Source organism: Tubulanus polymorphus, chromosome 6 (assembly GCF_964204645.1).
Source record: "Tubulanus polymorphus chromosome 6, tnTubPoly1.2, whole genome shotgun sequence".
Classification (NCBI taxonomy): Eukaryota; Metazoa; Nemertea; class Palaeonemertea; order Tubulaniformes; family Tubulanidae; genus Tubulanus; species Tubulanus polymorphus.
This window is the reverse complement of record NC_134030.1, coordinates 2,260,257-2,275,888: the sequence shown is the minus strand read 5'-3', so window position 1 is coordinate 2,275,888 and position 15,632 is coordinate 2,260,257. Positions and strand designations below refer to the sequence as shown.

At 36.5% G+C, this 15,632-nt stretch overlaps 2 protein-coding genes across 4 annotated transcripts in view; both read right to left on the bottom strand.

Moving 5' to 3' along the window:
- Positions 1–310: 310 nt before the first annotated feature.
- LOC141907865 (leukocyte elastase inhibitor-like) overlaps positions 311–15,632 on the bottom strand; it is a 37,955-nt gene continuing 22,633 nt past the window's right edge. For both annotated transcript variants that reach the window (XM_074797611.1, XM_074797612.1), the window contains exons 5-7: positions 13,708–13,725; positions 3,291–3,416; positions 311–2,572 (exon numbers count right to left, since the gene is read on the bottom strand). In XM_074797611.1, coding sequence (XP_074653712.1) covers positions 1,254–2,572; positions 3,291–3,416; positions 13,708–13,725 — 1,463 coding nt within the window. In that variant the 3' untranslated portion in view covers positions 311–1,253. The remainder of the gene's footprint in view (positions 2,573–3,290; positions 3,417–13,707; positions 13,726–15,632) is intronic.
- Positions 3,428–11,445, bottom strand: LOC141907866 (uncharacterized). 2 transcript variants are annotated; one of them, XM_074797615.1, is made up of 3 exons: positions 11,239–11,445; positions 9,707–9,815; positions 3,428–9,343 (listed from the first exon to the last, which is right to left on the bottom strand). In XM_074797615.1, exons 1-3 carry the CDS (start codon positions 11,342–11,344, stop codon positions 9,319–9,321), a joined length of 240 nt encoding a protein of 79 aa, XP_074653716.1. In that variant the 5' UTR covers positions 11,345–11,445; the 3' UTR covers positions 3,428–9,318. The 2 variants fall into 2 exon arrangements, with proteins under 2 accessions (XP_074653716.1, XP_074653714.1); XM_074797613.1 differs by having other exon boundaries at positions 3,436–9,815; positions 11,239–11,442.

Sequence of the window (15,632 nt, the reverse complement as noted above, 5' to 3'; positions counted from 1 at the left end):
CATTTACGTCATTAAGCAGGGGAATCCTTTACAAGTCTAAAATCAGGCCGCGGCTTTTGGGTAAAACAAGGATTCGGCTATTCAATTCAATTGAATCTCAATTTATTGGCATAAAACGGACTCGGCGCGAATAAGAAAACATTTCTGTTTATACCGATCCCTGATAAGAAAAAAAACATTACTAAAATACGTTTCGATTTTTTGAAATATAGTTATTTTATTACAAATCATAAATAATCATATTCTATTAGACCAAAACGTGTACAATTAAATATATATATTAATTTAATTAAATTAGAATAAGTAAACATCTTCGAAAAATTAATTAGTAAATTATGAATGGAATGTGAATTTCCAAGATTCTATGTACAGCACACATTGTCATTGTCAATTAAATCATTTAGAAATACTATAACATACTCTTATACATGGTTTATACATGTCATATATATTACTACCTTACAATAAATGTAAGACATTTGAGACAAATTAAAGTTTCTTCAAGCAATCATTTAACAAATAAGTCAAAACCCGAATTTTATTTTTACTTAATGCACGACTGGCTGTATTCTAACGTTGATAGCCCGATGCATGGTTTTCTAATACATACAATCTAATCAATGAGTGGGCCATGTGGTGAAAATCATCAACAAGGCCCAGTTATCAACAAGAACTCCTCAATCGATTTAGAACAAACCAAATTGATGAACCGAGAAAATGAAATGATCCAAGATCAAAAGTTAAACTAACTTTGCGGACAACTGTGAACCCAGAATTTGAGGATACACAGTTGTTAAATACTTGCTCAAACACTAGGAGCGGCAGTTGCTCAAAATTTGATTAGAGTTAATCAGCAGATAGTTGACATTGTGAAAATTAAAACATCATTCAACTATCCATCTGTTAACTCTCACCAACCTTTGAGTGACTGACCACAGACCGGTGAACATAGCAGAATACAGTGAAATTGGCCGTTTAAGTCTATGTTGCAGACGGATCATTACCCAAATGATTATTATGGTGATTCATCTATCCAGGGCCCGGTTTCATAGACCGAGTTATCCCTAGGGGTAAATCCTCAATCTGGGTCCACTTCCACATTTCCGACTTAAGATTTAACTCCGAGTTCAATTATTGAAAATGTGTTCACATTTTTCTTCAAAATCTACGAAACCCACCCCAGAAAATCAACCAACTTTTGAGTAATAGGCCCAAGTTTATGGAAATAAATCCATCGATTCCAATGAACCGTCCTATAATGTGGTTTGATGGTAAGCGATACGATCTTTAGAAATGAGTTCACCAGATCGTCCCATTATTACGATCTCCTTGGTAATCGGATGTCGAACTACGAACATAAACGGGCGATCTACGCGATAAACGAGCACGTATTCCACGTCGTCCTCGTCGAAACGCTCCTCTTGAGGTTTCGTATTCTTGTCGCAAACGTCGAAATGCAACGAATGAATATAATGAGACAATCGTAGATTATTATTATCGTTACGGTTGCTTTGGTTACCGGTCTCTTCGTCGTCGCCCATATCTACGACGGTGGTCATCGCGGATAAATCGGCCTCGTCGGTCAGCGCACCGACCAGTCCTAAACCAGACAGGTACGTTTCTAAATCAATCGCGTACGATAAGTGGATATCGGGGATATAAATACTGGACTGACGATAAGATAGATTATTAGTGACCGAGCTCAGTTTATCGGAGATCTCTCCGTTTATTATTCTACGCTCAACGTCATTTAAACTCTCAGATTTATCCGGTAATAATATACACAGAGTTAACGGACTGTTATCTAACGGTATATCGAGCACCTGACAGTTTAAACCGTGATCGAATCCGACGAGAAACGAACCGAGGAGATGAGTGGCGTGGACGTCTGTCGGCACGTCCGAGTCCGGGAACGAGAACGGCATCGTACTGACGCGATCGACGTCCGTTTTACGAAACGTCGCGTGCACGTACATCGCCGTGATCAATAACATCGATACATCCGCGTGGATATCATCCACATCGACGACGTTATCGATACCGGCCGCGTTACGACACCATTCGTTCACCTCGTGTCGTACGTCGTGTCGGTTGCCGTCTCGGTAATCGACCGAACGCACGTATATACGATAATTCCGTTGAGCGGACGATTTAAACGCCGGCGTTAATTCGGTCGTCGCGGCGACGAACATTCCCTGTGCTAGTTTATACGTGTAGTTACGATTGTTCGGATTTCGGTTGATCAGACGATTCAACGATTCGAATTTCAAATCGAGATTTTTGACGGCGTTTATTCGGATGGTTTTCTCCAGCTCGTCGGCGGTCGCGTTGCGAGCTCCGGTCGATATCGCCGACATCATGTTCATGACAGCAAACGGCGAAAATAGAATCATCGAATCCGTGTTTATCATCGCTATTCGAGAATATAATCGTTCAGCGAATAAAGTTGTCGCGGAGACGATGTCGTGGAAATACGCTTCTTCCACCGATGCCGTCTGCTCTTGCGGAGTTTCCATTTCGGAAACGTAAGCTTTACGCATCTTTTTGCCTTTCTGCGACATGCACAAGTCATCTGTGGAAAGAGAGAGGGAGAGTCAAAATCAATTCTAAAACAGTGCAACATATCAAAATAAAGATAGCCCCAGCTCTCAAGAATTTAATACTCTTCAACACTCCAATTCCACAGTTCTAGGTTTATTTCTATAGATTTAGAGTTAGTTTTAACTGACAATTTTGGAAATGGTTACGAAGCTATAAACTATATAATATACAATCATCTTCATCTCAATCTCTGTGCCAGGACCTCCTACCCTGTAGGTTTCTGAACCTTTAGCCTCTCGGCTGGGAAACAAAAGGCATCCTAATACTAGCATCTTATCACTATTACTTCTGTTATTGGGAAGATTAAGTCCAGGGCACTTTTACAATGAACTGTCATCGAAGTCCGTCATAAAGACATCCTTTTCAATGCCACTTCTCACTCAACGCTAACACTTTTCAGAGAACACTTTTTCCCAATCTTACTCAATACAAATTCAATGAAATTACCATTCTTACATAATGCCAAATTTGTTATAACATCCAGGGGCCAGTTGCTAAAAAATCGGTTAAAAATAACCGGCCTTTAAATACCATAGTAACAATGAAATTTCAATTGTCACCATATCAACTCTCCACTGGTTAACTCTAACCAACTTTTGAGCAACCGGCCCCTGTTTGTTATCGATCCAAACGGTAGCATCATAAAGGACTCCAACTGTACAGGACCCGCACAAATATAAAATACCTACTTGTAGAAGATAGTTTTTGTTTTCTCAAATGTAAAACGATGGCGACAATAATCGAAGTCACTATAGCAACACCGGCAGCCGTTCCAATAATAATCGCGATCAACTTCATATTACTCAAACCGTCAACTAGAAATAAATTGAAAAAATAAAATCTTGTTAGCAATTTATAAGATATGAGGGATTGATTTTGAATTCTGTCTGTTGCTCAAGATTCCTCTGGTCGATGACATCTCTGTAGCTCCATATCTTCTGTTTGTTCTGTTCTCAGCAACATCAGTGATCCTCTGCTATGGTCCAGAGTAGTCCAGAGTAGAGAATGCATTCACTTCTACCTAATATATTCATCATGCACAGTCGAGAAAATCGACGAAATAAAAGTAATCGATTACATCAGATTTTTTATCTTTATTTTACTTAAAATTACTTTAATATTTTGTTCACAATAATGACAGGTAAATTTAACGTAAAACAAACGATGACAGAATGAGGGGTAGATATGAGGGGCAGATATGAGGGGCAGACATGCTTGCTTCACAGAATGAAAATGATAAGAGAGTGCAAGTAAATATTAATAATGAGCTGCAAATCTAAAGCTTTTAAAATTCTGATCATCATTTATTCAGAATAGAATTCTCTGCAGTTCACTGAATATACTCGATCAGATCCACACAGCTGTTGGTCATTATTTCACTCCAGAATTGAAATATTGGAAAATTTATCAATTTCAACTAATGCAGTCTAACTAAAAGGTGATCTGTGTTTCCAAAACATATCTGAGCTTTAGATTATTGATTTCTGAACCGAGTCCAGAAGTTGATAACAGAGTCATATTTGTGTCACAACTTCAAAAACTTTGATCCTGGTTTACTGGAATTTTTCAGATTATTCATACTCTAAATAATAAGATGGAAGATCAGAATTTTGACTCGTTAGAAGTAATAGATACTGATAGAGAGAGAGGGAGAGAAATGATGGGTTTTTAACTCTTACGTATTTACAAATGTATTATGGCTAGAAATGGATGTTTGTTGACTTGAGTTGAAATGTGAATATTCATTAACGACAAGATACATCAATAGTCTAATATTGTGCAGCTATGAACATGTCTTCAAACAAAAATGCTATAATGCTTTAATTTCTAGGGCTGCTCTTCGCATAATTTTAACATAAATAAATACACGATGTAATATTAAATACATTTCATTCGGGATATGCGCTAAGCCCAAGCTGTGTACATCTGTGGGTTCGTTGTGTATCTCATGATAACTTCAATACATATATACTATAGGATTAAACAGCGGTATTGTATTATTAAAATCTAACTCGCATTCACAAATTAACAATAATAATACCACTGTTTGCTTAAGTCTAATCGAGCTTTTGGAATTTTGAGAAACCCTAAAAGATGGCAAAATATAACTTATCAATCAGTTATTTTCTTCTTTTATGACAAAATCTTGTGAATCAATGTGCTTTTTTCTGAACCCAAATGGTTTACTAGGTATCTGGTAAATAAAATACATCAATATAATACATTAATATTGCATACAAACTTGTTTATTAGTTCTTCCACATTTATATGGCACAATTCAAGACAGAGAGGAAAGCTTATATATGAATGAAACTGACATCGATTCTTAGGTGCTCAAGTATTTGATGTGATTTACAAATCTGGAGCCAGTTACTCAAAAGCTGGTTGGAGTTAACCAGTGGATATAAGTGATAACAAACTTTCAATTCTCACTGTGTCTGCTATCCAATGGTTGACTCTAACCAAATCAGCAATTGCAGCCCTAACGCTTCAGTTGCTTAGTTAACCAACAGGTGACCAACAAGTGATACAGAGCAATGATCAAAACTGTTATGTTTTGATCATTGCTCTGTTTTGTTGTGCAACTCCATCACATAAAATATCAACACGGAGATCATGACCCTAACACATGCTAATGCTGCGAGCGCGGAGGGGTATGACATTATATTTACATCACAACAACTAAAATACATGTTTAATGATGTATTGGATACATATCAGCATGGGACTACATCGATTTACATCAATCAGCACCGAACTATTACAACTATACATTCACTAAAATTCAAAGCGTTTATAAATTAATATCTGCACAAATTTTATATAAAATTTATTCCCATTCATTTCTTTCATCATTTCTCAAGCCACAAATATTTTTTTTTTTAAAGCGATTTCTTATTTTTTAAGTTAATATCTTTTTTCGAACAATTTACAGACATCAGAATATAGAGGGCTATACGTGTATTTACAAAAACAGTCATTACCATGACAACCCGCGTCATACAGTAGTCATGGTAATCGAATCTGATAAAAAGATTTTTTCATTCTTAGTGTTGACAAGCGTTTTAGGAAAAAGGCTTTTATTAGAAATGTTAAAAATTCGTATTTCTAAATTACCTTAATGCTGTCAGAAGCAAAACCCACAATCACTAGAAGTAAAACAACATATTTAGGGTTTGGGTAGAAAACTTCCATCAATCCAGATGAAGTCTATTGCCCGCAACCTTAGAAGCATAAATGTTGTTATTCTTCTAATGATTCTGTGAATTTCTGTTTCTACTTTCAGCTTTACGACTGCTATTTGTCTATTATAATCTCTACCCTAATGTTCTTATAATGATATTCCTAGAAATCATGACAGCCTAAACCAGATGAATCATGTAAAATAATTTTTTGAATTCTCGTGAGAACGCGCTAACACGAGCCAAGCAAGTGAAATAGATATTGCAGACTGCGGCAAGCGAGCTTTTAATAATACTGAGGGTTCATTTCAAAATTATCACACACAATCGAACTAGGAATGCTGCTACACGCACAAAAAATAAATAATTTATACATTTCTTAAATAAATGGAACTTTGTTGGTTGTAGCCATGCAGGATTCCGTCATTTTAACATCACCCTAAAACCCCTAATAACCTTGTTTCTGATCAGCTAAAACATTTTAAAATTGTTCTACCTCATTAAAAAGATCCATTGAATAATGGATTTATTTGGTAATGAGCCTCATTGGAAAGTCTCGTAGTTGAAGCATGTTAGTGAGTAGGACAATCAGTCGACACACCTGACTGGTCACCATGGATTAATGGTCATCAACACTGACCAGACAAACTTACTAACAACTTATTTCACTAGAGCTCAATGGTCTAGTGGTTAGCACACTGGCTTCCAAAGAGAGAGACCCAGGATCAAATCCCGGGAGGGACTGACATTAGGGTTAGGGTTATGAAGCAAGTTTCATGGGTAAAGAATTGAAAGCATAAATCTTTTTCCGATACCTAATCACAAGTCTTTCAATTTTTTACCCATGAAAATTGCCGTAAATATGTGCTTTTTTGGCCCTGAAACCTGGCTACAAGTCCGGCTTGGATGGTCGATAATTCCTCACAGATTCCATAGTGAAAACCTACGCAAAATACACATACAGACCATGTCATGGTTCGCCGCGTGGATGACTTCAACTGAGCTGAGCAAACGAAACTTACAAACTACATTGAGCTAACCAAGTACTCTCATCAGAAAAAAACTGATTCTTCATTTTAATAATAAGACTAAAGACTGGGGGTAATATTTCTACGCTAATAACATTATCCCAATTTTGATTGGAACCCCATAAAAACCCTGTCTACAAAAACCGGGAACCACAGATTTCTAAATACAGTAGCCAAATTGATGAAATTATTCTATCCTATGCTAGAGACGACTTTGGAATTGAATGGGGGAATTTCAACGCTGATGCGTTCAAAGTTGATTTCGATAATGAACTAACGTTGACAACATAAGACCGAGTCTCGTTACGCCATCTGGTGGGATAGGCGGCATCACCGTACCCCATTCTAACGCTAAGTACGAAGTCTTGTGACCGCATATTTTGGATCTGTTTGCGATTGTTTTTGCGTTGAATATGACGACAGTTAATTTCAAATATTCAAATATTACGAGTTAACTGAAAATCAAATCTTTTATTATCAATCTTATAGAAATATTAATCAAGTTTTTTCATTTGAAAAATTGATAAAGCAATTCTAGAATTTTCTAGTTTTCTTTTAAAGATAACGTATTTACATCGCGTTAAAGAAACTTTCATATTTTTTCGTTAAAATAGAAAATGCATTTTTAAATGAACAAATAATAGGCGGTAAAATAATTGCAAAATCCCAAAATCTAAACCGACAAAACATTGAAAACTACAAGACACTGAGACCGTACGATTCTGCAACCAGTTCGACGGTTGTGGGTAAACATTCAACTTATTGAAAACAGACTAATTCTAACTGAAATTAACTCACAACTGTGGAACCAGATCCAGATGACTGATTCACTAGATTCATGAGATTTACTGAGACTCAATAACTTCGAATAAAATTCTCAGATTCTTCAAATGCAGCCATTGAAATCCGGTCTCGATACTAAAACACTAAAACATCAACGCCTAAAATATATATATATATATATATATTAATTTCAATCAATGAACGAAATTCATTTCTTCCTAATAATTCTGAGTTTAATGACAGTTGCTACTGTCAGTGAATGTGTCGATTACAATCATCTCTAAAGCAGAGCATGAAGATCAAGAGAATATCATAGAACTTGCAGTAGACAGTAAACTGTACGTCACTCGGTGGCGTTAGCATCAATTGCTTTAAAGGGAAAAGATTTTGAGTAAAATTCAGCGACTTTTACCAAGTAAGAACTCCTCCTAACTCTCGGTACACCGACTATATCCCATTGGTAATAACTTGTAATTGTACATTCAGAAACCTCATTATTCCATCTATATAATAATAAACATGCCTCATTTTATATAGAGTGCAAAGATTATATTCTAGATGTTGTGGTGTATGAGAAAATACATTACTAATACTATACCACCGAGTAAAGTAGAGTTTACTACTGTTTGAAATCTGGTGTTAAATAGTGTGAACATTCCTCAGATCAGCAGCCAATGAGATAAACCTCTTCAAATCCTTATCATTCGCTTAAAAACGGATACTTTTCCACGACTCCTTTCCACAGAGAACTTGAATCAATTCTTATTTTTTTCGAATGCAAGGGGGAATTAGATTCGATTAAAGAATTATGAATTAAGAATGAAAGCAAAGATTAATCATTGATTCATGAGGTTTACCTTGTTAAGTGCGTAACCTGGCCTGTGTCTTAAAGCAGTGTTAGTAAATCCCGGGTGAGGTCTTTTAGGACAAAATTTGTCTTAACTTGCAAGCGATATCTGAGCTAAGCAGTTAAGTAGATTCTGCCCAAGTTGGATCTCTTTTCACCGTGAAAACTTGTGATGATTATTCAGATTATCTTCCGAGTTATCTCTCAATTAAACTGTTTTTTCTAAGTTATACTGTTGTTTCTGAGTTTAACAGTTATCTCTGAGTTAAACAGTTATCTCTGAGTTAAACAGTTATCTCTGAGTCAAACAGTTATCTCTGAGTTAAACAGTTATCTCTGGGTTAAACAGTTATCTCTGAGTTAAACAGTTATCTCTGAGTTAAACTGTTGTTTCTGACTTGAGTGTAGTCTTCTCTAACTTAAAACCTCTATCATCCCGGGACAGACTAACACTGTTTCTCCACTTGCAAAAGCTTGATAATTAAACAATCAAGATTAATTAGATAACGTTAATTATTAATTAGATATATTAATCAGAGGTGCGTCTAACGAGAGAGATAGAGACTGAAGGCGGATCAGTAGAGAATTCTCCTCTAAACCAAAATGCTGATCGAAAACGTAAGAATAAACATTTGATGACGAAGATACTCGATCAATCTTTGTGTAAAATTTCTCAAGAAAGATTTATTTACATATTTGCGTTGTATACAAAATCAAAACTTAAAACGGGGGGTTCGATGATCACTGATCGCGGGCCTCGTCGCATTTAAACCCCCTTTAACAGACGACCACTGATTAATAAGAGTACATATCTGACTGAACGCTAGAGACGACCGAATCCTTCTTCGCGCGTTTTAAAATAAGTCTCCGTCGTTCGTTACCATCCGAGAGTTTCTTGTCGTCTTCATTTTTAAAAAATGGAATGAAAACAGAGATAAAACAATCTCGTAAAATATCGATCTCGCAGTATTCATCGTCCGAGCGATGAGAACATTTCTAAATTAACGCCGTCGCGATTTACAGCGACGAAATTCCACATTTCGGTATCAAGATTTTTTCTCAGATCATCACGAATATTCTACGTGTTTTAAAACGTGTAAATTAACGCAAGGTGTTTTTTTTTAATCGTTTGTAAAAAGTTGGTCGGGATTTTTGTTTTCGCGTCGATGTTCTTCTTTCACACGTCCTGCGCTTTTTCGGCCAGCGCCTCCTTTTGTCCGTTATTTTCGTTTTGAACGCGTTTGTTACGTAAGAAGATGACTAACCCGATGAGTAAGAGCGCGACGGCGGCCGCGGCACCGATCGCGATACCGGCGATCTCGGGGCTCGTTAGTGGCGCCGCCTGGTTGTGAGGTGAAGAACTTCCACCGGTACCTACAAATAACAAGAGGCAGAAAAAAGCCGGGGTTAGTGTCCAATGAGGTTAGGATTGATTCGTCTAAAGACTGGTTGCGAAATTTACATATATTTTCATAAATTTACATAAATTATCATGAATTTTCTTTTCAAAAATATTCCGGACGTTCACGTAAACTTTGCAACCGAGTCAGTCAATTCTACGGAGCTACCAAGAGTTTTTCGATGTTAACGAATTCAGAAAATAGGAGCGAAATTATTAATCCTTACAGCCAAACTCATCCAAGTCATCCTAGTAAGAGTAGGGGATGGTCGATATATTGGCAACTTATCCAAATTACGACTTATGCTTATCTAATTGAATTGCAAATTGGGACTCAAAAATAGAGATGACTTAAACGACTTCATCAATTAAGTCATTATTAACACTTAACGACTTAAGTATATTTTGATTACTTTTAAATGAGTTTTATGGTATCGTATCTGAAAATCTCTTGGTACCTTTTGTCAATTAGGTTTTTGATTATGGAAGCAATTAGCACCGGCGAGGCAATTACGACCGACCTCCAACAGCCTCGTGAAGAGGTCACTGAGAGAGGTTATCGTAACCTCTTTGATTAGAATTCGATATATAAATCAATGTAATTAGATTAGAGCTGTTCCAATACACCGCCAGAACCGGACGATCAGTAATTTGTGTGCGACCCACAACCAAATTCATTCAATCAAACTCTAAATCCCATCAGCCAAATTCAATACATATATATATACATCAGCATGTTACAGTGTGCAATGTGTGCCTCAAAGAGAATATAAACCCAACTGAAACGATGACCCATGATTGACGTGATATAAATCTATTGTTCTAACGAGATTTTGATAACTAGATCTAATATGAAATATGGAAAAAGACTATTGAAACTAAACTCTCGACCATCGTCCAAAAAACATATTTCATCTCAGACTTAGAATGAAAATTCATTCTATGAAATGATGTTAGGTTTTAGCAAAAATACATAAAGAGGATTTACGTCTATCTTAATGTATTTTTGGTTTTAGTGATACGGTTAATGATCTCCTCCCCCTCCCTCCCCCCTCCCTCCCTCCTCTCCCTCCCACATGCCCTCATTATTTCACACAATTTAAACACGCACACACGTGTGAAGCAGTCTTTATCGTCCAACGATTTGATTCATCATTCCATACACTAACGACTCCGTCCACTCCATCCGGAATAACTGAATATCGCTAACAAAATCTACATTCAAGCATAGGCTACACATATACATGGTGGACTGCATAATCCGTAGACTAACTACTACTTTAGTCCCATGTGATCATCACACTCGCACAGATATATAAATCCTATAAATCCGTCTAGAAATTCAAATCTAATTCGTCCCTTAATTAACACGAAATCGACGCCGTATAAAATTCATACCATCATCCTGAGCGAGAACGGTCGCGAACACGGCGGCTACGAGTAGAGAATTTAGAAGCATCGCGGACGAGCGGAATGAAAACCGTGTGAATCCCATCATCGACATATTGGATATACACACACCACACACACAACAGCTGCTTCTTCCTACTGCCTGTATGCAATAGACGACGCGCTGCGTTCAAGAGTCCATGGTTCAATCAACTAGTTTCGGAACCAGTTATAGCAATGAGAAGGACTCTAGACTTGACCTATTCACCTATACGCTATTATTCTATACAAATCATCGAATCTAGCCTCGTGATAATAAACTTTAACGACCTGAATTTGATTACACAAGCCCACCAATAATACCGATATATTTTCTCTACTAAAGCAATAAAAGAAAAGTATTCGACAAAAGTCGTAATCCCGCATCGAAAATGAAACGAAAGGATTGAAAGATTACGTGGTTGTATCGCTGGTTTACATGAAACTTGAATGAACCAGGGATTAATTGAATATGAAAACACATGAATACTGTAAACACTATCTAACTACTGACTAATAAAACAGTAAACGTACAACACTTAAAACAACAACGGTTTATAACTGAAAAAAAAACTAAACCCAAAACCTGAAAAAAATATCTGAATGATTCGTTTGAACTACGTCGAATCAGACACCGGCTCGAAAACCGAGGAGTTTATCAATGTGTTAAACTACTAACTGCGTAAAAATACTGTCAATCATTAAAATACCAAACCAGGGGTGGGATAATCCAGCCCCAGGACCAGGGTAACCCAGGACCGGGGTAACCCTGGCCTGGGTTAACCAATTCTCTGAGTCCATGTTGTTATGATGATATAGAAGGTTCCACAAAAAGAAAGGAAAACAAGGTATTCCTTCAAGGCTATTCACGGCTTGATTTCTGCAGTATCGCGAGGGAACTAATTTTCATAGATTTCACCATTGGAAAATGTTTGATCTAATTCTTTCCGGCGTTTTCTTGATTAAAAACATAAATCAAAGGCAAACTGACAAACTGGCAAACCAAATATGACGCGGCGGGATACTGTTTAAATAGAGGATCTTGTATCCTAAGAGACCACTCTAATTGCTATGAGGATGAAATTGAAACGTTGAATCAACCATTTTTAGCCGATCAGGAAACATTTCAAACTCGTTTTTCTATCTTATCGTGGGATTCTACATCATCAGTTATTTGAAATAGTTTTAAGGTTTCAGTTTTAAATAAAAAAGGTGGCGGGATTTAAAGAAATGATTGACAGCCGGCTAAAACACTTGAATCGTCTATAACTAAAACCGTAGTTATAGACTTCATCAAGGAAAGAAGCAAAAGAGGTAACTGCAACACAACAAACCACCTTCAATTTCAATTTGTCTCTAATGAATCTTTCACGCGTTACCTTTATTAGTACTGGCGCCAGTTTGTGGTTTCTCATGTACAGTTTTACTATTCGTGTCGTTTTTGTTGTTTTCTTTAAAAACGAAACCGAAAAAAATGTTTGAAACGGATTTCAATATTTCGTGATAAACACAAATTAAACAGCGGAAAACATTTTCAAATATTCAAATATAGATTTTTGTTTGAAACTGTTCGCTGTATCCACTTGCTTGCAAATAATTCATGTTTCCGGATCCAGTTCCAGAGCTGTTGGTTTGACTCTTGTTGAGATTAGTTCATTTTCAATATTTTAACTCAAAAGTCAAATCTCTACTTAGAACAGCAGAACTGGATCCAGAATTGTGGAACTGGATCCAGAACTGTGGAACTGGATCCAGAACTGTGGAACTGGATCCAGAACTGTGGAACTGGATCCAGAACTGCGGAACTGGATCCAGAACTGTGGAACTGGATCCAGAACTGTGGAACTGGATTCTGAACTGTGGAATACATGGACAAACAATACATTTTTAACAAAACAGAAATCAAAATTTTGAAGTCACAAGTCGTATATACTATATACACATTCATTGATATAAATAAATATAAAAATGTGTAAATAAAACAAACATTAAAACATGTCGACTCAGTTCAACAGTTTTGTGAGTTAGAATTTGACTCGAACATTAAAAAATAAATTAATCTTTGTAATTAGAGTCGAACTAGCCACAGACTGTGAAACTGAGTTTCAGGTGGAGGTTATACATGAAGGGAAAGCATTGGATTGAAATACTGAAAATAAAGAGATTGCTGCCAGCCAACTTAACAAAAGTGGGGAAAAATAATCAATTTATCATACATCGAGTTTGAAAATAGGAAAATGAGAATGGATATTAGTAAAATCTAGAATATTATTCTGGAGCAAGTTCTACAGTTTTATTTGAATCTATAGAGTTAAAAAAACATTGGAAATCAACTGATTTTAACTTTGATAGATTCAACTTTAACCAGGAAACTGTGGAACTCAATCCTCGGTTTTAACGAGACACAACATTTAGATAATTATAAAAAGCGGACTATACCTGCACCAGTCTTTGCTTCTGTAGATGGAAAAATAAAATAAGAAACCGATTAGCATTTTAAAAGCATCTGATATATCATATAAAAGCAACATGCAAAAATTTAGGCAAAATAATTCTATAAAATCGACCTTCGATTCAATATCAACCCTTCGATTTTCTGCCAACATTCGGGATTACTGATTACAAACATCTAGATAGTTAACCACCTCAAACACGTCTGTCCCACAAGAGGTATTCATCCATTTCTTAAAACTTTTATTTACAAAAATAAAATCATATCAAGTCACAAAGGTTTGCAACTGCAAACAAATTTTCTATGAAGAGGATGAAATTGCCAGAAGGCATCAAAGAGTTTTCAGAAATCAGACAAATTTTTCAGAAAGCTGCCTCAGTAACTCAGACAGTGGTGTGAGGAGTGATGCTGTAGCATTCACTATCAGTGCTCAGGGACAAGCGGGTTCTAGTCCAGCTGTAGCATTCACTATCAGTGCTCAGGGACAAGCGGGTTCGAGTCCTGCTGCTGCTTACACTGTGTCAGTGGACAACATTTCAGCAGCCGTGGTCAGGATGTGAGGTCATACGAACAATCCGATCAGGTTCGTCTCGGGAAACAAGTTCCGAACGTAAAACAAGATAAAACAAAAGAAAAAGAAGTCATCACTACACGGACGACTAGCGATCTATGAGGTGCCGCCACCTTCAGTTATAAACTACAACTATAATCATTACCCGCCCTATTCAGAAAGTTCCGCTACTATCTACACAATTAAACGAGGGGCCATATCCACATGTGAAAACGGTATGTGATATGAGCCACCTGTGCTCGAGAGATACGATCCGATAATTAAACTAACCATGTGTTCAATTTCAAGAGCACTTCAAAAACAAATGCCTTACTTAAAAATTCCCTCCTAACAATCAATGTTACTATGAAACATCAGTTTACAGTGTAGAGATAGGTGATAGTTGTGTAGGTGTGGGTTGTGTACAGTGTGAGGACTGAGAGATGAGTAAAAATATATCGGAATTTTTCAATTCATAAACGATGATGATGATGGTAAAAACCGCATTCATCGTCTCAAAACCAATCCTCAGATGAATCATTCTCCTCAGAAATATGAATGTATCGCAATGAAAGGAAACACCGTGGAGTCTGCGGTGTAAACTAGAGTACCACAATCAGAATGAAAAATAAGAGTCTGAAATGTTTCCTAGCTGGTAGAATAAACTTCTAGCTCACTAAAACATTCCGGACTCTATTTTTCACTCCTAATGTGAGATTTTACGCTAAAACTTTACAGATAACATCAAAATCGTGACGATTTTAACAAAAACATCGCACAATTTTTAGCCTTTATATCCAAACAACAATTTCAGATTTTTATGATGTGTTCCAGTTTCAAACTCAGATGATTTACTAGATTTTACTGTATGTCAATAGAGGTATATATAGTATAGTCTAGTAAAACGCATGTGATCTCTGACCTGAATGTAAAGGACACTCATTCATATCTATCTCTAATTACGGAACGGTTTAATTATCATTCAGGAATGTATCCTAAAATTATACAGTTATTCCTACATTCGGCATAGCATTCATACAGTCAAGCTCACCGAAGTCATCGCCGTTTTTGAGTCCTAATTTGTATTTCTAATTCAATTTACTAAGCGTAAGAAGACATCATTAGGGTAAATCATCACATTACTAAAGTCGTTTCTATTTTTGAGTCTCCAATTGTATTTCTAACTCAACTTACTAAGTCTTTTGGATAACAGTCAATCTACTAAGTGTAAGTCATTTGGGTAAGTCATCAAAATGATGATCATCCCTTATACAAAGACTCAAGGCAACTTCCACTGTATTTATTGACATGTTTCACCCGTAGTTTAGTCATGGACTCTAAGAGTCTTAAGAGTCCATGGTT